Source organism: Xyrauchen texanus, chromosome 14 (assembly GCF_025860055.1).
Source record: "Xyrauchen texanus isolate HMW12.3.18 chromosome 14, RBS_HiC_50CHRs, whole genome shotgun sequence".
Lineage (NCBI taxonomy): Eukaryota > Metazoa > Chordata > Actinopteri > Cypriniformes > Catostomidae > Xyrauchen > Xyrauchen texanus.
Window position 1 is genome coordinate 11493000 of NC_068289.1, and position 26307 is coordinate 11519306.

The following is a 26307-nucleotide window of genomic DNA, read 5'->3' on the forward strand; positions in this document are numbered from 1 at the left end:
ATATTTTAATATGCAAAGACAACTAATGACAAGAAAGCCATTCGTAAGTAAAAATGTTTCGAAAACTGTAAACACTGAGTGTGTCTCTGGCACTATAAAAATTCCTGTGTTTGCTTTGAGAGACCCATTTAGACCTCTGTCAACAATGTTAATCAACCAATGGCATGAATTGGGGGTGGGTCTCTGACTGTTGGAACAACTGCAGATGAGGTGCGTTTTCATCTTTACTTTGAATACAATAGGCAGTATTGTGTACTTGTCCATCTTAAAATCGTTTAAAAACCCAGAAGACAAAACTGAGTCAATTTGTTTTGATGAGCTTTATTAATATTAGTATTCATACATCAATGGTTGGGCACATGAAAGACCAGAATTCTTTGCAAGATCAGACACAGATTATCAGAAAATCAGTCAGACATTTTTTAAAGAGATAGCCATGCTTATCCTTCCATGTTTCAGTTTAATCTTTAAAGGTGCACTCAGTAATGGAACCTATGTCTTAAATCATGAGCACTCACATGAGATGAAGTAACCTTATAAAAGCTTTTTGAATCTACATGTAGAAGCATAGCTACATGGGGGCAGCTATGTTTGGATCACATGACCAGCCAAATGCTACTTGCTTAATCTCAGTAACCACCCTGTTATTGGACATTTTCACTCATGGATTAAATTAATAATGCTGACTGTGACCAGTGAATTTCTACAATGGAATTGATATCCAAATACTATTGTGTTTGAATGATGCTGCATCCAGGTAACAGTGTAACAATTTAATATTCTTTCATCAAATTAGCATCTTGCGATGCATACACTAATATACTCCTTGCTACTACAATGGGCACTATGTTTTCAAGGAGCACCTAAATGTATTACTCAAACACCGTTTCATGCTTTGCCATTTATCAATGCTTTGGTTTATTAACATTTTAGATGTCATGCATGCCTGGATTCTTCAGAGAACTCTTTCAGATGTCTTTGCCACACTCAGGGCACAGGATGTCATCCCTCTCGGTCAGGAAACCTCTGCCTACCAGAGAGACTGAGCACTTCTTGCAGTTGAAACAGTCATTGTGCCACTGACGCTCCTCAAAGGAGATGTACTTGCTTCCCCCGAGTCCTACAGCAAACATGTAATGACAAACATTTTATGTCACCTTGGCACCAGTTGGTTAAAAGTCATGTCAAAAACGTCTCCAAAAAGTGAATTTCTGCATCAGTTGTTTGCAGATATTAGCTTTGAAATGTTATCTAATCATGCAATGAAGTTTATACATTTCCACAGTATGTTGGTTTGTGCATACCACTGATGGGAGTGGTGCAGGAGGCACATTTCTTGGCATATAAGTTGCAGAAGCAATTAAGGCAGTAGGCGAAGTCATCACGAGAGGTGAAGCGCTGGCCAGACAGCTGCTGCTTACAGCCAGTGCACAAGAAGCAGTCCTTATGCCATGGTTGGTCATGATAGGTCACACCCCCGGTGGTGATGGGCTAGAGAGACAATAAAGAGAAGGATTTATCCTAAAATGGATTCATACTGAATTTCCAAAAGTGTTTATAGTTGATTTCATATTCAAATATGTTTTATGTTCTTCTTGTAGCCTAGTAAACCATTAAATAGCTTGTCTTCGTTAACTTGTCTGTCTTTAACTAGGGATGTACCTTCTTGCAGTGAACACACTGCATGGCAAACTGCTTTTCATAGCAGGGCACGCAATAATTGTGGTTGTCTTTAGGGATGAAGCTCTTTGTGCCAATCGGCTGCTGGCAGCGCTGGCAGGTAAAGCAGGTCTCATGCCAGCTGTTTCCTTTATGCTCCATCTTCCTTGAGCCTGAGGGAGAGGAAGAAAGAGACATATGAATATACAAATCTAAACCCAATTAACACAATGTTCTGGTCATGAGGTTTTTGCCATATTCCAAATAAAAGTTTGTTATTAATATATTTACATCTGTAGACAAGATGGGATATTGATACAAAGGTGTGTAGATCTTTTAAATCTAATGCACTTAAAAACAAGATAATCTAACAACATAATTTAGTTGGTTCAGGTCAAATCAATGTAGTATTTACTCAATTTACTAGGTTGGTCAATTTAATACAGTTCAATTTAAATAATCTATTTAAATAATTTTCTTATGTTGGTCCAGCTTAATTTATTTTATTAATCGTTGTTATATGCCAGGTGAGCATGAGTGATAACAGTGCAACTGTTACTCTATACTGTCAATTTGATAACAACTGCTTGTAGAGATTAGCAGCATTCAAATCAACAACCCCTTGATAGTGATGGTCTATCCTCAACCTAAGAACCGGCGCCAATCTTCAACACAATGGTAACTCCAAAACTCCAGTCTAATAGACACTATTTAAATGCCAATATTACAGAACATGAACAAATGTCCTATTATCATCTTGCTCAAAATGCATAAAATAACCCTTAATTTCAACATTTGTTCACACTATCTAGCCCCATGCAAAGCATGCTGGGAAATAGAAATACCCTGCCCAGTTTAAGCGCCGCTACAAAAAGTATTCATGTAGTCCAAACTGAAATGGTTAAATAAACTTAAATTTAACTTTTATAACTGGATAAAACAATGAAATCAAGTTGTGACAAAATAAACATATAGTTTATTTTAAGTAAACTGAACAACCTGCAAAAAGGACTGTATAGTCTTATGAGATGCTGATAATTATGTACAGTAATGGCAAAGTTTGTTATACAGGGTTGAGAAGAATTCAGAATATAGGAATTGGCTCCCTTTTGATTCATGTTTTGAAATGTTTTGGTTTTGCAATCATGACTTGCAATTTAAAAAAACTCAAATCAACACAGTCATACACCAGGAATTGCAAAAAAATCCACAATATTGTTTCACGTAACTTTATAAAAATGTATACATATGGACATTTTGAATCTATTGATAATAAATCAAAACATTTTGGGAAATGAAATGTTAAATTGAATACAATTTTATATAGGTGGCATTTCAACCATAGATTATTAAAATAATGTTTATTAATGCCATCTAATGTTTAAGGAAATATTAGATTTTAGATTAGATTCAACTTTATTGTCATTGTGCAAAATACAAGTACAGAGCCAATGAAATGCAGTTAGCATCTAACCAGAAGTGCAAATAGCAATATGTAAATATAATATATATATATTTATATATATATAATATGTATATATATATATATATATATATACAATATGGGTTATTGAGTGCAAAGTTTTGATGTAGAGAAGCAGAGACCAGCTCAATTCAAATGTCTATAATACAGTACAAGGTGCAAATAAAGAAGCATAAACTGAAGGTGCATTGTACAGAATGAGGTGTAAATGTGTAAATATATGTATATGGCCAGTGACCATAATAGTGCAAGCGACATCAGGAGGTAGAAGTTATGTGCAAGAAATGTGTGAAAAAATAATAATATATAAATTAATAAAAAAATACATATGTAGTTCGGGTGGGATGTAGTGTTCAGCGCCTGAGCTTAGAGTTCAGTAGGCTGACAGCTAAGGGAAAGAAACTGTTCCTGAGTCCGCTAGTGCGACAGCGAAGACTCCTATAGCGTCTCCCAGATGGGAGAGGAGTAAACAGACCATGGTTGGGGTGAGAGGTGTCTTTGATAATACTTCTCACCCTCCTTAGGCAGCGTTTATTGTGAATGTCTTTGATGGAGGGTAGCTGGACACCAGTGATGTATCGGGCAGTTTTCACCACCCGCTGGAGTGCCTTCTGATCTGAGACAGTGCAGTAGCCACACCACACTGTGATGCAGTTTGTTAAGACATTTTCAATAGTGCAGCGGTAAAAGTTCAGCAGGATGTGGGGGGACAGGTGAGCTTTCCTTAGCTTCCTAAGGAAGTAAAGGCGCTGTTGCGCCTTTTTGATCAGAGTGGAGGTGTTGTAGGTCCAGGAAAGATCCTCAGAGATATGGACACCCAGGAACTTGAAGCTCTTCACACACTCCACTTCATCCCCATCAATGTAGATAGGAGTGTGTGTGTGTCCTTTCCTAGTCCGCTGGTAGTCCACAATCAGTTCCTTGGTCTTCTTGGTGTTGAGTGTGAGATTGTTGTTGGCACACCACACTACCAGGTGCTGTACCTCTTCCCTGTAGGCCGTCTCATCGTCGCCGCTGATCAGGCCTACCACCGTGGTGTCATCTGCAAACTTGATTATGGTGTTGGTGAGATCGGTGAGCTTGGAGATTAGCTTGAATGGGATCACAGTATTGAAGGCAGAACTGAAATCAATGAATAGCATCCTGACATACGTGTTATTTTTGTCCAAGTGAGTCAGGGCGGGGTGAAAAGCTGAGGCGATGGCATCCTCAGTTGACCTGTTGGGTTTGTAGGCCAACTGATATGGGTCATGTGTTGGGGGCTGACATGTTTTCAGGTGGGAGAGGACCTGCCTCTCAAAACACTTTGCTATGATGGGAGTAAGAGCAACAGGGCAGATGTCATTGAGGGCCACTGCAGCAGCATGTTTTGGTACTGGTACAATGGTGGCTGTTTTGAAGCAGGTGGGGACAATGGCCTGGGCCAAGGAGAGGTTAAAAATGTTGGTGAAGATGTCAGCCAGCTGTTCTGCACATGCCCTGAGCACTCGGCCCGGGATGCCATCAGGGCCAGCAGCTTTATGTGCATTCACTCTGCTCAGGGTGGAGCACACGTCACTGGAGGAAAAAGTGAGTTTCAGATCATCAGGTGGGAGCTCAGCTTTTATGGGTTGTTCTGTGTTTCCACGATCAAAGCGAGCATAAAAGGTGTTCAGTTTGTCTGGGAGGGTGGCATTACTGGTTGGGGATATCAAATATCTCAAATGTTGTGTGTATGATAATGTTTAAGGGCAATTCATACTGAAAAATAAGTTTTAAAAATACACTTACAGCAGTTATATTAATTTATATGAATTTTATACCATGTGATTCAATCAAATTTGACTAACAGCTCTGTTTACTACCTCAGTTCAATTTAAATTGGGGAGCTGAATTGGAATTTAAAAGGTATTTTTTTCCAATTTTGATTGCCTCACAATAACCCTGTTTTTATTTAATTAGCCGTTACGAAGTCTTCAGATATGACATGATTCTCTTTCTAGACATCCTGACAGAGACCCTGTTCATACCGTAGTTCAGTGTAAACTGCGAGGACAAAGTTGAATATAATCTGGCTCTAATCTTGTATCTTTAAAGTCCATGCGCCAAGACCTTAAATCTTACGTTTCACTCAAAGGGAGTTGGAGTATTACAAAGGACTGTGAGCAGAAACTACATTACAGTAGTTTAAATCTATGACTTGGTTCCATCTTTTTCTACAAATCCAGGCAATTTTGATCGATCAATATGATAAAATATGTACTTGATATTAAAGTCATTGAGAGCGTAACATAATACTGGGCAGAGGACCAGAGTGATTTGCATATCTATAGTAAGAATGATTCTTTATTACTAAGAAATAGGGCAGTTAATCTAATGTTTTAACATTATGATGGGCCTGTAGTATGTCTGTATAATGACAGTTCTTCTTTCTTCATTAGACTTAATCAAATATCTGCCCACTGTGAATGCAAGACATTTTATTTTGCTTTAATGAAAAGAATGAGGTGCTGAATTAATTTTTGTAGCATTGTTGACTATAAAATAGTCTAGTGATATGAGGTAATAAGTTGAATGTTTCTCAGTGTAGAAGCTCTTACCAGGCATGATGGTCTTCTTACATTCATGGCATTTGGAGGAGTACTCATTAGAATAGCACTCAGTGCACAGGAGCTGCTCGTCTTTGGTGGAGAAGGGTTTGTCCACCAGTGAGCGCTTGCACTGGAAGCAGTGGAAACAGTCCTCATGCCAGTGACGATCCTTGTAGGACAGATCCTATAGCAGCACAAGAGAAAGAGAACATGTTCTGACGACAGTTCGGGTGACATTAGAGGAACAAAAACACCCACAGTTTGATTTATATTACACACAAAACTGGAAATCACATTCTCAGTCTGATTTAGTAAGCACTAATCTGATTGGCGGGCTTACTAAACTTCCAGGAGTTAGGGAACTGATGTTTATTTCATCAGTGTCTTGAAACAAAGTTGGTTACAAACAACCGAGTTGATACAGTGAGTACTTTTTGAGAAGGATATTGGATTTGCCAAAGTTTCCCACACTAATTTTATTTTGTTGTTTGTTTTTTTGGGTGAAGTAAATGTAGCAGAAAAGAATAAAACACTACAATGAATAAGTTAGCTTAAGTGTAAACTTGGAAATAAAATGTAGTTTTCAAAGATGGTGTCCCCAGCATGCACTGGGCTTGAATAATCAATGAGCTAGCATAGTTTCACTGTTTGCGTTTTTAGAGTTTATTTAAAAAATTTAAAATGTGATGTTGTTGGTAACTTAAAAAAAAAAGTCTTTATTTTGTCATTCTCTATTCCGGGATCCCCATAAGGCATTAGGGACACCCCACCAAAAAAATTAAAATAGACTTTATATTTTTGAACTAAAATATTGTAATTTTTAGTAAAGATAATAATGACAAATGCGATTTAATTTACGCAATTGGAATACAATACATTTTGTGAATAAATTATTTACAATAATACATGCCTTTAAAATGTGTTTTCAGGCCAATTGAATATACATATTTCAGTAAGTTCAACTTGTAAAGTATCTTTCAACATACCCTCGGATGTTCATTCATGTTTTTGTGCTATAAGATTGAGAGTTAGCGCGAGCGTTGTGCCTTGCTCTGTTTAAATGGCCAGCTACTGCAATCTGTCACACGCACATTAAAGAGTATAAATACAACATTTACTCTTTGAATTTTGAGGTATAAGTGACATAATTTAAAAGCTGAGGCTAAAATTGTGTTTCTCCAAAAAACTACATCTCACTCAAACGATGGAGCGTGTCACAATTTGTGCATAGCTGTAACCGATGCTCTACTGTGCTTTCAAAATAAAAGACACCTAGAATGAACTCATTTTCAAATTAATACGAACATGAACACAGATTATTTTAGGATATCCTAAAATATAGTGAAAATAACTTATATTCATATGCTTTACAAAAAATACCAATAATTAAAGATTAATTTTAATTTCTGCTACATAACTAATAGTAAAACTGTACATATCAAACACAGTCTATATGCAATTGGGAACAAAAGACAACTATGTTTGTGACATCTGCATAATATATATTTGATATCTTTTGGAAGCACTTTCCACCACTAAGGAACAGTCTCTCATCATTTACTCCCCTTTATGCCATCACAAATTTGTGACGTTCTTTCATTTGCTGAACTCAAATGAAAATTTTTTGTTGAAATTCTCAGTTGTTTTGGTCTATACAATGCAAGTGAATGGGTGCCAAAATTTTGAAGCTCCAAAAATCACTTAAGTCAGCATAAAAGTAATCCATAAGACTCCAGTGGTTAAATCCATGTCGTCTGAAGAGATGTGATAGGTGTGGGTGAGAAAAAGCTCAATATTTAAAGGTGCACTCAGTATTTTTTCCCCATTAAAAAAAAGTTTTATTCCTAAACAAATTAATTGTAATTTTGAAACATATGTATAAAATCATGAGCATTCACATGAGACGAAGATTCCAGTCATACCAGTAACCTTATAAAAGCTGTTTTACTATATATGGGGCAGGGGCACCCTCATGGGGTCTGCCATTTTAGAATCACATGACCAGCTGAATACTACTCAGTAACAGTCTTGTTATTGGTCACTTTCACTTTTGGATGAAAGTAATCATGAAACTGAAAATTATTGATTTTGAATCATGCTGCATTCACACCGCTAGGTGTCACTGTAAGTCCAAGATGAAACATGCAAAAAGTTACTGAATGTACATTTAAATCCTTTTTTACTACATATTCTCCTCCCTGCTCAGTCAATCTCCATTTTAACTGTCACATTCTTGTGTTTTTGGTGATTCACATTCTTCATGCATATTGCCCCCTGCTGGTAAGAATTTCTAGAAGGACAAAAAGGACTTAAATATTGATGATCTTCTCACCTAATATATCACTTCTAAATATATGGATTAAAACACTGGATTTGTATGGATTACTTTAAGATGCTTTTATGTGCATTTTTAGTGTAAAAATATTGGCACCCATTCACTTGCATTGTATGGACAGAGTTGAAATATTCTTCTAAATATCTTCATTTGTGGTCAGCTGAAGAAAGAAAATCTCAAGACATCTGGAATGGCATGAGGGGGATTAAATGATGAAAGACTTTTCATTTTTGGTGAATCATTCCTTTAACATAGTGTACAAATGGATGGGGACCCCCCCCATAAGACTGGAATCAATTGGAGCACTGGTTAGACACATCAAATCTTTGAAGCACTAAGAGTTTTGGTAGATGTGCTTAGTAGCAAGTAAACTGGATTTTCACAAGCAGAACTGTATTTTTCACTGGGAATGTTGGTTTCAGAGAACGTATTATAACTGGATGGACAGAGATTCTGATCACAGTATCTAAACACATTTTCTGATATTATTTCGGTTTTCTCTAAACTTGTTCATGGACTGCTGCACCATTATTTACCAGTTTATTACTATGATATAATAAAGCAATATCACACGAGCAAGAGATATCCAGAATATACGAAACAACCGCATAATTGCAAGTGTGATATTGCTCTTATACAACAGATCAACAAACAAGTAAATTATTTTAAATAACTTACATTTCACACAAACAATTGGCAAGATTGTGCATTTCTTCTATGCCAGAAAAAAATAGTTCCAAGAGAAGCCAATGCATCAAGCACAACCCGGTCTTTGTACAGTTTGATCTATACTGGTGTTTTATTCATAAACAAATTACTGATTTTGAACAAATCTTTTTGGTGAACAAACTATACTCACTCATGTACATTGTCTCAGTGGTGCATTACTCTGTTTTTAACTAATCAGTTGAGTCAATGCATCTGAATATGCATACTTCCCTACAATATAGGATGCCAAAAACAGTATGCCAATGGAGTCGTATGTCTGAATCATCAGTTTTCATGAAGCAGTATGCAAGAAATACCCAGATGACCTACTATAGCTGAGGAAACGTCACATTCAAAAGGCTTCGGGCAACTCTTTTCAAGTGTAAGAAAGGTCTTCATTGTAAGAATGGTGCATGTTTAGCAAAACCTGACCGGATTATTTTCGCTGTTGTTATTTTTACATCTTGTATTCGAGCCACAAGGTAATGTCCATGTCCATAGATGAAGTATGTCTGAAATCTATTCATACTCGCATGCATATCTAAAGAACTGTTTTACCGGCAAATTAAGTGTCCTTCAATAAATACAGTACATACTGTGACAGTATGCATTTTCGGACACAGGCTGTGATTGAATGACTCACTCATATCATAAAGTCCTTCATTTGACACCACATACTGGCAGAAATATGCAATCTCCAGAAATGGTCACTGAACATATCAGTGAATGAAATAGAAATCAAGGACCATAACTAACTGTTGTATACTATATTTCATGATATAATATCAAACGACCTGTGGATGGTCATTTTACATGCCATTCAGATGGTTTCATCCTGTCAAAGTCTGACCACATGAGACTACAGTAGAGGTTACTTTTACCCTCGCTGGGTCTGTATTTTAAAATATTTTTTGTAAGGGGATTAATTGATGTTACCCTGCTGTTGCAGCCGATGGGTTTCTTGCACTCCTCACAGGTGTTGGAGTACAGGCTCTCATAGCACTTCACACAGTATGGGTTCTCCTCACGAAGGACATACTTCTTCCCAAACAGGGATTCCTTACAGTAGTGACAATCATAACGCTCAGTCATCTTTACTTCTGCCTTTCAGTCCTGAATTAGAGAGGAGAAAGAGAGATAGAGAGAATTTGAGTTGACAAGAGAAAACTTTAGACCTTTTGATGAGGTGATTGTAATGGCGGGCCAAATCACTCAAAAACTAATTTTACTTAAGTGTTTTTTTCTTATTAGTATTATTTCATTATGTATATAATTATTAAATTTTTTGTAATTTGGCCGGCCATATATTGTAATTAGTGTTGATATGATGGCACAAACCCTTGCAAACTGCGCTTTTTTTCTTTTTTCTTTTTTTATACAGTGGGGTCCAAAAATCTGAGATCACACTGAAAATCTGAGAGTCAAAATTGTATTAAAAAAGAAAGAAAAGAAAAACAACTTTTTTGCACTTGCAGATTTTGCGTTTGTTCTAGGTCAAGCAGAATTATTTTATTGACCATGATAATGTCCAACTCCCTTGCACAAAAATTTTTGAAATTCATGTTAATTTCTTAATTCAACTTTTTCTCTCAAATTGTTATGCTGATATTAACATAGCTTATAATGAAAAATGTCAAAAAAGAAGCTTTTCAGTAGTGGTCTCAAATCGTTAGAGCCCACTGTATACTATATATATATATATATATATATTCTTTTTAAAAGGACATGTTGCAAAAGGAAGGAAGGAAGGAAAGAAGAAAAAGAAAAGTCAAAGGTAAAAAACGTTCCTTAGTATGCAAGGAGATACATAAGATCTTTCCAAACACAACATCAGTACTACAAGCTTGCAAGAGCCCTAAATATCACTATTTGTTCTTCAGTCAATTCCCATCAGTCACCTGTCATTCTCAGTGTTGGATAGAGTGTACTGGAATGCCATCATGTACGACATCATACCATCATAACAAGCCTTTAATCTGACCTCCAGCTGTCAGCGATTACATTGTGTGTATATGAGTGTGTAAGTGTGTGTATGTAAATGCATGTGCTGGCATAGATTTCATTTGCAATAAACCAATAAAATCACCATGAATGGACATTTTCTGAGAACAATCTGCTTTTCCTATATAGGGCACAAAATTACCACTTAAACAAACTTTAATCTGATTCTGAATCAATCTGAAAGCCAATAAAGAAGAGCTGGTGTCCAATGTGTTTCTTTGCTGTTATTGACAGGAAGAAACAGAGAGCTGTAGAGATTGTGATTTCTGCAAAATTGAATAAATTCTACTCACACATCTGTTTGTGTCTTGGACTTGTTAAGCCCCTATGCATATTGTTCCCATGAGCCCTATGGTGCTGTGTGCCGCCTCACTCAATACCAGCTGTCCTGCTTTGACTGTGCCACTGCCTCAGGATTCCCCAGTGGCCCTTGCACGCTGACTCACTGCTCCCCAGCGCCCTGCTATCCTGTGTCTGACAGAGCCTGGTCCAGCCCAGGCTTTACTATTGTACCGAATTCCCCTGCAGAGATTGACCATAAAAGGCAGCAGATGGTGGAAACCAGGAGAAGCACGCATCTAAAATCCTTCTAAGAAAATTCTTTTCAGTCTTTTTCAGTCAGTCCTTCACTCCTCCCTCCACTACTTCCTGTTTGTCTTGCCCGTTTTTGCTCTTTCACTCCTTCAGACATTCTCCCGTTCTTCATCCAACTGGCAAGTCATCTAAATTCTTTCCATATCCATCAAAATAACAAACTGCAGGTCATTCTGGCCATATTTTTCCTTATATTGTCTAACCCCAATTCATCAATTCCGCCTCCCACACTCTGAAGTCATGGAAATAGGTTCTTCATGGCTCTTAGCACAGAGATGGCTCTTGAGCCTTACAATGATTGTTCAAAACATGTTTTGCATTAATGAATTTGGTCATCCAAAATAACAATTCTCTCATCTTTCTTTTTTAGAAGAAACACAAAAGATGCTTTAATGAATATACCATCCAATAATTTCAATACAACAGTGGATAGTCTCAGATTACGTCTTAAAAAAACACCCAAAGGCATCATAAAAGTATGCAGCTTGTGTGTCAAACTGCAAGAACATTTTGGTGAGATATGATGAAAATAATTTTTCAATGAAAGACTTGATGTCCGTGGCACGCTCATACAGTAAATGCATGAGAAAGTTAATTCATTTGTTCACAGTGGCATGCATGTTTACTTGAGGACTTGAATTTTTTAATGTTAAACTTCAAGGTTGTTTCTCACCAAAAACTATTGTCTGTATTCAGAAGATCTGGAATATGGTGTACAAGTGACAAGCCTCATGGACTACTTTTTTTATATTTATGGGTCTATTTTAAGCTGGTCAGTCGCTGGGTTTACATCGAAATGTCTAGCATTTCTTAAGCACATTTCTAAAAATGAGACTTAAGAAAATAAAAATTGTTGGGCATTTCATCCACTACGTCACGCGCATTGTCTTTAGTGAGCCCACACTGTCTTGATGGAACATCTGAAAAACCTCCTTGTTTGTGGAATGTTTTAGTTGCAAGATTGGAGCATTTTATTAAATGCTACCAGAAGATGCCGTAGAATAAGTATGCGGAATAAGAAACATCTGATATAATGAGGGCTAAAATGGCTGCTATGCCCACATGCCGCCAGCCCTCTACATACCTGAGAGCGCCCACGCTCAAAACTGCTTTGGCAGATGGTGGCTGGTGAGCACCCACTTTAACGACCAGCTGTGGGTTAAACACTTGTGAATGTCAAGGGTTATGTTAGAAGAATTGTGTGCCACGGTCTGACCTTTTGTTTAACCAGTCACATCAAGCTATCGTAAAATCATAACTTGGCACAAATGGTCAAAACACTGAATCGGTTTGGGAATAAGTGTTTCTATCACCTTGTTGCGCATTTTAACTAATGTGAATCTCTAGAAAATCCACCTCCTATTATCGCATAAAATGTTCTGAAATTTTGAGAGTTTATTTGCATGCCAGGCAAGCGCAATTTAAAAATGTGCATGTGTCAATCAGCTAACTATTACTGTTTTGCAACATTTTGGAAGTTGTCATTGCTTGTGATATACTTTATGGGCCCTATTTTAAGAGAACTAGCTCTGAGAGCAAAGCTACTGTATGCCATAAGTCATACACTCAAAGTCAATTGGCATGGCCATTGGAGTTTGGCGAAATTGCACACGCAAAGCAAAATTGCACACGCAAAGCGCTAATGGGCTGGGTCATGTACAGTTTAAGATTTTTCTCAGGCACAGTCTGCGTCAAATTATACAGTCCATTCCCTGCCAAGCACCAACAATATAAACAAAGACAGAACATTCAAAAGAAGTTGGTAGTGTAAATGGACTGCATGCAATGAATTAGAAGAATAGAAATGTGGACTTAAGGTTTTTTGTACATTAACTGCATCTCTGTTGGATATCAGGCATATTTCTGTGACAGGCTGCTTTTATACATGTGGAAAAGGTATTTCTCATCAGGATTTGGATTTATGCTCCATTAAATTTAGAGAATGTAAGTATTGTTAATCGTTTTCATCTACTGACACACAAATCGTGACTAGTATTAACAGTGATTGTATCGGAATGCACTTCACTTCTACCGGCCAATTTTGATCTTGGTCAATTTATTTTATACAGATAGCGCAAACACTCCCACCCACGCCATTTGTGTTTTGCGCTGGCATGAAAATCGCTTAGTATTAGCACTCTTGCGAAAATTGGATAAGATGTAGTGCTGGGCTTTGCATCCTCATGAGCACACAGATTCATCAAAGAAATAATGATCAAGTTACTAATTCAAGGTTTATATTTTCAATGATGTTTGCATTGTTTTTTTACGATAACAGTGAAACTGCATTGATTGAGTAAAGCACAAATAAAAGAAAACATTATTTTGAGAGAAAACTTTTTTCTTTATTCACAAATTCAACTTTGTTGTTTATTTAAAACTTTTCTGGAGTTCATTCCTCTGTCTTCTCTCATATTCTCAAAGGAAATCTTATTTTAATAAAATGTTTCATTATTGCCCTTATTGAAACAGCCCCTATAGGTCTGGCCCCATAGGTCTGGCCCCATAGGTCTGGCCCCCGTAGGTCTGGCCCCCATAGGTCTGGCCCCCGTAGGTCTGGCCCCCGTAGGTCTGGCCCCCATAGGTCTGGCCCCATAGGTCTGGCCCCCATAGGTCTGGCCCACAAAGGTCTGGTGGGAGGAGTCGAACTGGCTAGTAAAAAATCCATATCAAAGGATATCACTGATTTAAATATTGAATATAACACTTAAATCTACTAATAGACAGAAAATACAGAACCTGAACTATGATATTCTCCATCTTGTATGTAATTAAATATTTCTTGATCTTTCTTGAACTTTTTTTCTCTTGCAACTCAATCCCTTAAATTTTGGTGTTTGAAATTTTTAGTTGTTTACCAACACACTTGGTAGCCCCCTAATCTGATCTCATGATTGACGCTCTTTGACATTACCTAATATTTGTCTAATTTGTAAAAAAAAATGTAATCCTAAACTATGTTCAGAGACATTCACAAGTGCTACCACACATGCATATCACAAAACGCCAATTATAACAGAGTATAACGGATGTCTGAAATATAAATGGAATGCTTTTAGAGATCACTAAAAAGAGATCACAGACAGGTGGAGGGAAGACTATCTCCCCTAAGATTAAGACCTTGTGTTCACATCCCCCACACACAAGACCTTCACACCCCATTCATGCGCCGGCACAATCCATATTCATTGGAGAGAGTGAGACAAAAGTCTGACCACCCAACATGTCTCTATAAATGCCTTTTATCGTTCCATAAATGCTTTTAGAGGGACTTATAGCTGTCATATACACTGAGTGTCACATACGTACAATGGCTATAGCAACATGTTAACACAATTCCAAGCCACTGTAAAATGAATTCTTTCCTGTTGCATAATACCTTTGATATCTTTATGTACTTAATTGTGAAAGTGAATATTATCATGCTAAATATATACCAGTTGGAAGCACTACAGAATGTAGTTTAGTAACTAACTATGATTAGCACAGCATTTACTGAAACTACTCACCTTTCAGCTAAAGTAAACTTTTCTAACGCTAATTTGCCCAAATCATTTTCCTTATAAAAATCACTTAAAAGGTTGCTTAAACATTTAAACAAAGCTTGAAATGCAACAGAAAGCTTTAAATACAACATATGGTGGTCACACGAGTGTCGTCTGCTGTAGCAATGAGGTTAGGTGTTAGTCATCTACTTGTATGGGCACAAGCACCTATGGTTCTTACCTCAGGAGTAGTGCAGCCTTTCTGTGTGAAGAGTCTGGTCAGACTGAATGTGATGGCTCTTGGTTGTGGCTGTGAGCACTCCTGATTAAATTACTCCACCTATGGGTCAACTAATTGGAGTGGTAGGGTTTGGGTAGTCTCTTTCTATCAAGATGAGCTATAAATACTACACAGCAGCACCAAAAGCACTGCCACAGAAGATAAAGCCCACTTGCGTATGTACTCACAAATACACACACACATTCACACTTTCCTCTTCAGTGCCGTGTCCTTTTAAGGCCTTGTATTGTGCAATAATTACATGCATGTCGAAATTTACTACCAGTCAAATGTTTGGACACAATTGACTGATTGCATATTTTTTATGATCTTTAAAACACTTTGACCAAAAGGCTTATGCGTAAATGCTTGAATGCTTTTTAATTTTTTTATATATGGATGTGCTGAACCGGATAATGTATATTTAGGAATTCCTTTAATATGGTTTCAGAGGTGGTGGATACCTCATGAAGTTGATTAAGAGAATGTCCAGAGTGTGTGTAACCAGTCCTGCTCGACCTGCTCCGAGCAGGATCTGAACCGGCATCTCCTGCATGCGAGGTGGGCATGCTAACAAAGATCTAAAGGATACAGCCTCCAGTGTCAGTCGCTAGTGTGCCTCTCGAGACCAGGGGAGTGAGGTTTACACATTGCACAGCTACCTACCTACCAGCTGGCTACCATTACATGTGCAGAGGTGTAATCTAGTCAAAAAGTGGCTAAATACAGTACTGATTCAGTCTGACATCTTCAAAAACTATTGTCACAAAGCTAATTCACGAAAAATGAAAGACAAGCACAGAAAAGGTCTTGGACCCAATAGCATTGTCTCACTGTAAGATATTCTTTCTCATAGTAATAACTCCTATATTCATCATCAGCCTCTTATTCCCTCACTTCATTTCTGCCCTCTAGCATTTTTGAGAGATAAGGGAGCCAGAACAAACAAACATCTTGGGGTATGTTTACAGACCTCCCTCCATGTTAGCATTGCAATTGGCCTTTTTCTGGTTTTGTTTCTGAAAGAGTTTTCAAGTGAGGAAATGCATTCATATGTGGCTTCTGAACACTTTCCATTGCAGTGGGACATTTAGCAAATGGTGTGTTTGTCCATACATCTGGGTAAGTATAGCCTATACAGTGAGCTCCAAGAGTCTGAGACTTAAAATATATATATATATATATATATATATATATATATATATATATATATATATATATATATATATATAGGACTGCTTCATGTCCTTTTATTTATTTATTTATTTGGCAAGAGGTCTTGTAATAAACAGGATAATGAGTAGTCAGATGCAGAATTTCTCAAAATATACACGACAACTCAAATTACAAACCGGGGTGGAATTCAGCTTTTTCTAGAGACTCTGCAATTTCTATTAACGAAAATAAATATGTAATGTCTATTTATTTATATATTTATTTGGTAGGTAGCTGTGGAATAAGCAGGATAATGTACAGTCAATGTACTGCACTTTATGCCTTACTCAAATGTTGTTTAAGTAACAAAATATCAAAGGAAGTGGCAGCCAACAAGCACACATTTTTAGTATAATATTTTACAAAAAACAAGTTTGTCAGGTTTAAAATGATAATGCAATAGATATATTACTCTGCTAGGACACCTATGTAAACCTGAAGGGAACTGACTTCATACATTCTCTAAAACTCCCATTGAAATCATTTGATTAACAGTAATTGCAATCACAACTAAGAGAAAAGCTCCTTGAAAAGCTCTCTATCTCCCTCTCTCTCTCTTTTCTGACCCCCTCCCTTTGATGCTTTTGGGAGTTGTGTTGGGAATGCTTTCCAGGCATACTGATAACAGACCCTCTGGTTTCTGTGAATATTCTGGAGCTATTTTCTGCACCTTTCCATCTCTCACTCTTCGCCTCTCTCCATTCTAATCACGTACTTCTGCCACGCACTTTCAGCAATCTATTCATCTCAAAGTCAGTAGCTTTTAACCCAAAAATAAATTTTAAAGTCTATCAGTTGGGGATTCCCTCCCTTGTGGAAAGAAAGTGATGATGGATGATATTCAATAGGAAGCGAGTGTGGAGTCTGGGATGTCATCTCATCATTACAGCAACAGATGGACTAATGACGGCAAGCACCCTACACATCTGTCACCTCAAGGCTTAATCTATTACCAGCCATCCAGCTTGCGTTTCATATGCAGAAGAGTAGATAAATTCACTGCAGTGTGTGGGGAACAATCAATGCTGAACATTTGGCATTTCAAAAAGTTGTTTGTTGCCATCATTCTGACAGTGCACACTCAAAATCAGATCAGATGATATGAGATGAGGAATTGAAGGGATAGTTCTCCCAGAAATAACAATTCTGTCTTCATTTACTCTTCTTCATGTCATTCCAAACCTGCATGACATTCTTTGTTTTGTGAAACACAAAAGGAGAAAATAAGTAGAATTGTTTATGCTGCTCTTTTGCATTAAATGAGTCCATACGACTTTTGTGCTGTATTCAAAATCATCTGAAGCCATACGACAGCTTTGTGTGATGTCGATACATTGGCAAAAGTGATTTGAGAGCTGCAGCGGAGAAGATTATCAGTGAACCTTAAATGTACATTCACTAAACACTTTATTAGGAACACTATGGTCCATAAAGTTCCCGACATGGTCTTCTGTTGTTGTAGTCCATCCACCTCATGATTCGACATGTTATGCATTCTGAGATGTAATTCTGCTCACTACAATTACAGAGTAATTACAAAGTACAGAGTGATTATCTGAGTTATTGTAGCCTCAAACCAGTCTGGCCAGTCTTCGTTGACCTCTCTCATCAACAAGGTGTTTCCGTCCGCAGAACTGCCGCTCACTGGATTTGTTTTTTTTTGTTGTTTTTGGCATCATTCTAAGTAAACTCTACAAGAATGTTGTGAGTGAAAATTACAGAAATACTCAAACCAGCCCATCTGCCACAAACAAACATGCAACGGACGAAATCACTGAGATCACATTGTTTCCACCTATCTGATAGTTGATGTGAACATTAACTGAAGCTCCTGACCTGTATCTGCATGACTTTATCCATTGCACTGCTGCCACATGATTGGCTGATCTGATAATCGCATGAATAAGTAGGTGTACAGGTGTTCCTAATATAGTGCTCAGTGAGTGTATGTTTCCTCACACAAAGCTACATAGCGCATAACTAGCTTAAGTAATATGGATTTCATTTATGGTGCTTTTGTCATTTTTTGAGCTTTTTGTCACATTTTTGAGAACAGAAATGCAAATTTTTTTTTCTTTTTGTCTTCCTTTGGTCTGATCCAGAAAGATATCAATTTTCCCAGTAAAGCACAATGCTACATTCAAGGCAGATGGAAGTCTGTATAACTTGTAGCATGTGATTTATATTTCCGATTAATTTTAGTCTTAACTTTTATTGAAAATATTGCTCCTCTTGTCAGGATCACCGTTACGCTGGTTATTATGTAGACAAATGGTCTGAGTGAAGATGTCATCTGAGGAGAGGATCTGTAAGGTAACTGGATCACACTGAACTGGTTGGAAGAGCAGGAAATTGAAGTCATATGTCTATCCTCAATCCTGAACACTTCACACAGTTGTTTCATGAACTCAGTGGGAGAGTGAGTCCTGTGTTTGTCTGATCAACGGTTTTCCTCTGCTCTTCCTTGTTCTTCCAATGCTAAAGCTTCCTTAGAAGAAAATATGCCTTTGGAGGAATATTTTTTTCTCACACATTAAGTTTTTATGTTTTGGTTTTCAGAAAAGAACCATGCATATTCATCACACACACTTCCATCTTGAACTAATTGGTTGTAAAGAACTGAGACTTTGCATTCTATATTTTAAAATGACAAAATATTCCCCTAGATATCACCAAAAATTATAAAATGACACAGAAAATATTCCAAAGATGCACAATAAAAATGTCTTAAAAACAACTGTGTGGAAAAATGACATGTGCTCATTGGCAAAGTGTGTTCTGCATGGTGTGAGCTCTACCATAGTATTTACTTCTCTCAGTTCAGGACACGTTGAGGAAGGCCTGTGCGCTGAAACGTCTGTCTCTATTCCACAAATGTTTATCATCCGAGTGCAATATGGTACAATACAGTCCAGAGCGCATGCTGTTTAACAGCAGTTACTGTCACGTGTTCATGTGTTTGAGATCTTGTTCCCCGTCTTTTGTAATGTTGGTTCAGTCCGGTTAGTTTTCCCGCTCCTCGTTTGTGTTCAGTTTCTTCACCTGTGTTCAGTCAATTATCCCATTAGTCCCAGTTCTTTTAAGCCCTGTGTTTTCCCTCAGTGTTTGTTGGTCGTCGTCATTGTATGGTTGTGTTTTCCCTTAAGTTCCTAATGTTTGGATATAGTTGGATGGTCCTCCCTAGCCTGTGTTTCCATGTTTCTAGTTCCTGTGTTTTCTAGTTTTATGTTTGTTTCCCCATCGTGGGTGTTCCTTTGTGTTTGTTAATAAATCAGTTATTTTGGTAATCCTCGTGTCCTCGTCCACGTCTACCTGCACACACCCTGACAGAACGACCAACCCGCATAAATGGATCCAGCGGTTCAATGGGCGAACTACCAACTGCTCTGCCTGAAGCAAGAGGACCGACCGGTAGAAGACCACATCCACGACTTCCTTGTTCTGGCAAATGTTTCAAACTTCCCTAACTCCTCCCTTGTGGTCTTCTTCCGGTCCAACCTGAGCGACGGGCTGAAGGAGCGGTTGCCACCAGCAACGCGTGGCTGGACGCTCCGCGCATTCGTGGAGGAGACCCTACTGGCCTGCGGTTCCCCCTTAACTGTGGACATCGTCGAGGAGAACCCCGTAGCTCCTCCCACAGTGGTTACCCTCCAATCGCCCGTGGTTCGTCCCTTCACGTCTGCCAGCGAGCCAACCTTCATGCCTGCCGTGGTCAAAGAGCCAGTGCCTGTAGCCTCGACCGTCCCAGAGCCAGTGCCTGTAGCCTCGACCGTCCCAGAGCCAGTGCCTGTAGCCTCGACCGTCCCAGAGCCAGTGCCTGTAGCCTCGACCGTCCCAGAGCCAGTGCCAGTAGCCTCGACCGTCCCAGAGCCAGTGCCAGTAGCCGTGACCGTCCAAGAGCCAGTGCCAGTGGCCGTGACCGTCCAAGAGTCCGTACCCCCCAAGCTTTCTAGAGCTCCACCTTCCGAGCCTCCCGAGTTTTCCAGAGCTCCGCCTTCCGAGCTTTCCAGAGCTCCGCCTTCCGAGCTTTCCAGAGCTCCGCCTCCCGAACCTCCCGAGCTTTCCAGAGCTCCGCCTCCCGAACCTCCCGAGCTTTCCAGAGCTCCGCCTCCCGAACCTCCCGAGCTTTCCAGAGCTCCACCTTCCGAACTTTCCGAGCTTTCCAGAGCTCCGAACTTTCCGAGCTTTCCAGAGCTCCGCCTTCCGAGCTTTCCAGAGCTCCCTGAGCTTTCCAGAGCTCCGTCCTCCGAGCTTTCCAGAGCTCCACCTTCCGGGCCTCCTAGGGCTCCGCCTCTCAAGCCTCATGAGCCTTCCTGGGCTCCGCCTCCCAAGCTTCTCGAGCCTTCCTGGGCTCCGCCTCCCAAGCTTCTCGAGCCTTCCAGGGCTCCGCCTCTCAAGTCTCTCGAGCCTCCCAGAGCTCCGCCCCTCAAGTCACTTGAGCCTACCAGGGCTCCGCCTCTCAAGCCTTCTAGGGCTCCGCCCCTCAAGCCTCTCGAGCTTTCTAGAGCTCCTCCTCTCGAGCTTTCCAGAGCTCCTCCTCCCGAGCCTTCCAGTGCTCCGCCTCTCAAGCTTCCCGAGCCTTCCAGGGTTCCGCCTCACAAGCCTCTCGAGCCTTCCAGGGCTCTGCCTTTCAAGTCACTCGAGCCTTCCAGGACTTTGCCTCTCAAGCCTCTCGAGCCTCCCAGGGCTCCGCCTCTCGAGCCTCCCAGGGCTCCGCCTCTCGAGCCTCCCAGGGCTCCGCCTCTCGAGCCTCCCAGGGCTCCGCCTCTCGAGCGTTCCAGAGCTCCGCCTCTCGAGCTTTCTAGAGCTCCTCCTCTCGAGCTTTCCAGAGCTCCTTCTCCCGAGCCTTCCAGTGCTCTGCCTCTCAAGCTTCCCGAGCCTTCCAGGGCTCCGCCTCACAAGCCTCTCGAGCCTTCCAGGGCTCTGCCTCTCAAGTCACTCGAGCCTTCCAGGACTTTGCCTCTCAAGCCTCTCGAGCCTCCCAGGGCTCCACCCATCACGCCTCTCGAGCTTTCCAGGGCTCCGCCTCTCGAGCTTTCCAGAGCTCCGCCTCTCGAGCTTTCCAGAGCTCCGCCTCTTGAGCTTCCCGAGACATCCAGGGCTCCGCCCCTCAAGTCACTCGGGCCATCCAGGGCTCCGCCCCTCAAGTCACTCGGGCCATCCAGGGCTCCGCCCCTCAAGTCACTTGAGCCTTCCAGGGCTCCACCTCTCGAGTCTCTCGAGCCTTCAAGAGCTCCGCCCCTCGAGCCTTCTAGAGCTCCGCCCCCTGAGCCTCCTACGGCTCTGCAACCAGAGACTCCAGAGCCTTCTAAAGCTCCGCCCCTCGAGCCTTCTAGAGCTCCGCCTCCTGAGCCTCCTACGGCTCTACTCCCAGAGCCTTCTGAGCCCCCTATGGCTCCGCCTCCCGAGCCTCCTTCGGCTCCGCCCCTAGAGCCTCCTACGGCCCTGCAACCAGAGACTCCAGAGCCTTCTAAAGCTCCGCCTCCCAAGCCTCCTACGGCTCTACTCCCAGAGCCTTCTGAGCCCCCTACGGCTCCGTCTCTCGAGCCTCCTTCGGCTCCGCCCCCAGAGCCTCCTACGGCTCTGCAACCAGAGACTCCAGAGCCTTCTAAAGCTCCGCCCCCCGAGCCTCCTACGGCTCTACTCCCAGAGCCTTCTGAGCCCCCTACGGCTCCGCCCCTAAAGGCCCCTACGGCGCCACCTTCCTCGGCTCCGCCTCCAGGGCCTCTTACGGCTCCGCCTCCCGAGCCTCCTACGGCTCTGCCCCTAAAGGCCACTACGGCGCCACCTTCCTCGGCTCCACCTCCTGAGCCTCCCTCGGCTTCACCTCCAGAGCCTTCCAGGCCTCCGCCTCTGGAGCCTCCTGCGGCGCCACCTCCATCAGCTCCATCGCCAGAGCCTCCCAGGCCTTCTGACCCTGTTCCCGTCCTGTGGCCTCCTCCCAGGCCTTCTGACCCTGTTCCCGTCCTGTGGCCTCCTCCCAGGCCTCCTGACCCAGTCCCTGTCCTGTGGCCTCCTCCCAGGCCCCCTGACCCTGACCCTGTCCCTGTCCTGTGGCTTCCTCCCAGGCCTCCTGACCCAGTCCCTGTCCTGTGGCCTCCTCCCAGGCCTCCTGACCCTGTTCCCGTCTTGTGGCCTTCCCCCAGGCCTCCGGTCCCTGTCCTGTGGCCTCCTCCCAGGCCTCCTGACCCAGTCCCTGTCCTGTGGCCTCCTCCCAGGTCTCCTGACCCTGACCCTGTCCCTGTCCTGTGGCCTCCTCCCAGGCCTCCTGACCCTGTTCCTGTCCTGTGGCCTCTTCCCAGGCCTCCTGACCCAGTCCCTGTCCAGTGGCCTCCTCCCAGGCCTCCTGACCCAGTCCCTGTCCTGTGGCCTCCTCCCAAGCCTCCCGACCCAGTCCCTGTCCGGTGGCCTTCCCCCAGGCCTCCTGACCCGGTCCCTGTCCTGTGGCCTCCTCCCAGGCCTCCTGACCCAGTCCCTGTCCTGTGGCCTCTTCCCAGGCCCCCTGACCCAGTCCCTGTCCAGTGGCCTCCTCCCAGGTTCCCCAAACCTGTCCTTGCCCGGTTGCCAGCTCCGCCCTGGTCACGCCCACAGCCTGCTCCGTCGTGGCCACGCCCACAGCCTGCTCCGCCCTGGTCCCCTGACCAGCCTGCTCCGCCTGGACCGTCCTGGAGTCCAGGATGCCCACCCTCCCACCCCTTTGGATGTTATACGGCGCGAGGACGCGCCTTCAGGGAGGGGGGAGGTACTGTCACGTGTTCATGTGTTTGAGATCTTGTTTCCCCCCCCCGTCTTTTGTAATGTTGGTTCAGTCCGGTTAGTTTTCCCGCTCCTCGTTTGTGTTCAGTTTCTTCACCTGTGTTCAGTCAATTATCCCATTAGTCCCAGTTCTTTTAAGCCCTGTGTTTTCCCTCAGTGTTTGTTGGTCGTCGTCATTGTATGGTTGTGTTTTCCCTTAAGTTCCTAATGTTTGGATATAGTTGGATGGTCCTCCCTAGCCTGTGTTTCCATGTTTCTAGTTCCTGTGTTTTCTAGTTTTATGTTTGTTTCCCCATCGTGGGTGTTCCTTTGTGTTTTGTTAATAAATCAGTTATTTTGGTAATCCTCGTGTCCTCGTCCACGTCTACCTGCACACACCCTGACAGTTACATAGACGCACATGAACAAAACTTGATGATTCTGTTGACAACAGCTGACTAAACATTGTCAGATGATAAAACATCTCTGGTGGATGATCTTCTTTTTTTTTCATAAAAGCCAACACAAAATGGTTTAATCTGGTGGCATTATTGTTTCTTGTTCACAGGCGTGAGACGCTGCAGCGTTGCTATGGTAATCACTTGTCAATCATCGCAGTTGCGGGAGTCAGTCCTGTATTCCGTACACACATTGAATTAATATTCAGGGAATTCACTCCAGCATTTAAATGTGGTTGTCCTCCAAAAACTTTGTACTGTTGTAGGGTATTTGGTATGCTAAATTTAGACGGGAACCGTTAAAGTGCCCTCATTCTCACACAATTATATGCAAGGGAATTTAGGGTCTTGAAATATGTGAGCTCTGAACTAAATTAAACTGTCCTTATACTACATTATTAGGTCATGCCATGTAGAATGGAATTAGTCATGTGCGACAACAATTATAAATTAGATAAATGACAAATAACTAGATTATTTGTCTGAATAAAATTCTCCACCATTAAAATCGTAATACAACGTCTCGTTGTATCTGCTCACAATTTCTACTGTAAGGAATTAGCTTTAATAAGGGAATTCTGATTAATTCTCATGGCTTATTGAAAATAATATCACACGTATTTAGGTACAGCTTTGAAGCGAAATGTTTAGAAACAGGGATGAGATTATTTATCAAAATATACCACAGTCATTCATCTTTGAATACAGACAACCTTTATTGCTATTCAAAAACAAATCTAATCTAACACATATATACATGAGACATACAGAATGTGAAATAAATGATCAATACAGTGAAAATGAACTTTATGGAGTCTGTTGACAATGCCTTAAGAACCATTTAACCTTATTTGAGTCTACATTGATTTGCAATCGGTGAAAAAAATACCCAAAATATTTAACTAATGCACCAGCACTTTGAGCACCATACTGGAGATGCACTTGCATGTTGTGGTGTTTCCTTGTCACTATCTTTTGCTGAAGACCTGCTCTTGGATTCATTTATTGGGGAGTTAGCTCAACCTGTTTACACAGTTATTTGGAACACGAGAGACCTGGGTTCAATACCCACCTAAAACAGCCTTGTTGCTATCTATCTATCGTCTGTCTGTCTGTCTGTCCAGACCTTAGTGTATCAGACCTCAGTGTAAGTTCATGACTACATAAACAAAACATAATTGAGTGCTCCTTTAAGCAGGCAAGGCTTGACAAACTTTACCTATTGCACGCTTTAAAGGAAAACACTAAGGCTACGTCCACATGAATCCAGATATATTTGAAAACTGAATTTTCGTGTTCGTCCACACTAAAACGTATGAAAAATCCCCTTACTGCGTATGTGAAAAATCAAAGTTCCATGTACGGTCTGTAATGCATTCGTCATCGTGTTCCATCGCCAGACAACAATTCAGAGTAAACTTCCCATTGCCTTTGAAGGAATGCATTGTGAAAGTTGTACAAAGTAACATCTGTAACAACACTATTAAAGTGAATATCTGGCACAACAACATGGGCCATTATCTAGAATGTTTTGGGTTGAATGGATGTGTCACATGACAATAAATACATCATCGTTTTCAGATATCGCTGTTTTCCATTTCCACAGCACAACTTGAAGAAGCCATTATCAAATTTATCCACTTGGGAGTGTGTTTTTGAAAAGCTAAATTTTTGCTTCAAAAAACGCTGTGTCAGTGTGAACAGAATGTCAAAACATAGAGAAAACAAAATTAAAAGAAAACAAAAATGTAAACAAAAAACATATTAGTGTGGACGTGGCCTATAGTATTGGGCCAAATCGTACTGGAGTGTTTTTATGTTGTTTCATCTCAACTCATCCATGAATATAGCGTATCCAGGCCACTAGAAAAACAAGCCATGGTCTAATGACTTTTCTTTCCATTATTCAAAGCCTTCTACATATCATTCTGAACAAACACATCTTTGCATAAGCCTCCCCTGCATAATAAAATATCAACAAGTTTCCAATGAGTCTCCTCCAGACTGGGCCTCACTCATCTCCCAACACTGCCTCCAGCACTGATGATGAGTCTATTTATAGATTCTCATTCCAAAGCAGGGTGAACAGAGGCTTACCAGCCCAGAGGTAACATTACAAAAGACTGTTCCTTTCCTCGGTATGCCAGCACAAACAGACTCAAGCAGCCATGCCTACTGAGAGTTTACCCTGAAGCCATCTCTCCTTGTAACCTCAAAGATAAAAGAGGATACAAAGATTATTCTTTCTTATTATAAAACAATGGTTTCAACATGTTTTTAATGAAGCATATCCTCTGTCAAGGCAAGTCAAGGTATCAGATACCAAGGAACTTTGACATAGATTATTGCTGGCCTCATGTGCTATCAGAACTATCCTACAACCCACTTCTTAAGTTTTAATTAAAGTAGGCCATGTTCAGTTGCTTTGTTTTTGGAAACATGGATGACACAAGGTTCATTCTTTCATATTTCTTGGAGAACTCTTATTTTGACACCATAATTCATGTTAGTTTGTTGACTCATGGGATTTAGTTTTTTTCACATACAGGTCATTTTCTCTGTGGAAAAATAAATAAAGAAGCACAATATCCATTAAATTGTTACTGATATACATAAGACTGCATTTATATGACTGCAACGGCAAGTGATAACAAGGTAGCTGCATTTAGAAAAATTGATAAAATCATGAGTTTCCCAGTTGTAATTACAACTTGAGGGATCATCGTTACCGAATGATTCCAGTAATATATCATGATATTAAATTTTACTCCAATGTACTTAAAA

General features: G+C 40.9%; 1 protein-coding gene across 3 annotated transcripts; it reads right to left on the bottom strand.

Moving 5' to 3' along the window:
• Positions 1-293: 293 nt before the first annotated feature.
• LOC127655086 (four and a half LIM domains protein 2) lies at positions 294-15231 on the bottom strand. Of its 3 annotated transcripts, none has more exons than XM_052142693.1 (6): positions 15077-15231; positions 9692-9868; positions 5722-5896; positions 1663-1832; positions 1305-1491; positions 295-1120 (listed from the first exon to the last, which is right to left on the bottom strand). In XM_052142693.1, the coding sequence occupies exons 2-6, from the start codon at positions 9845-9847 to the stop codon at positions 969-971; spliced, it is 840 nt and encodes a 279-aa protein (XP_051998653.1). In that variant the 5' UTR covers positions 9848-9868; positions 15077-15231; the 3' UTR covers positions 295-968. The 3 variants fall into 3 exon arrangements, with proteins under 3 accessions (XP_051998655.1, XP_051998653.1, XP_051998654.1); XM_052142694.1 differs by lacking the exon at positions 15077-15231 and adding an exon at positions 11050-11250; XM_052142695.1 differs by lacking the exon at positions 15077-15231 and having other exon boundaries at positions 294-1120; positions 9692-9862.
• Positions 15232-26307: the final 11076 nt, after the last annotated feature.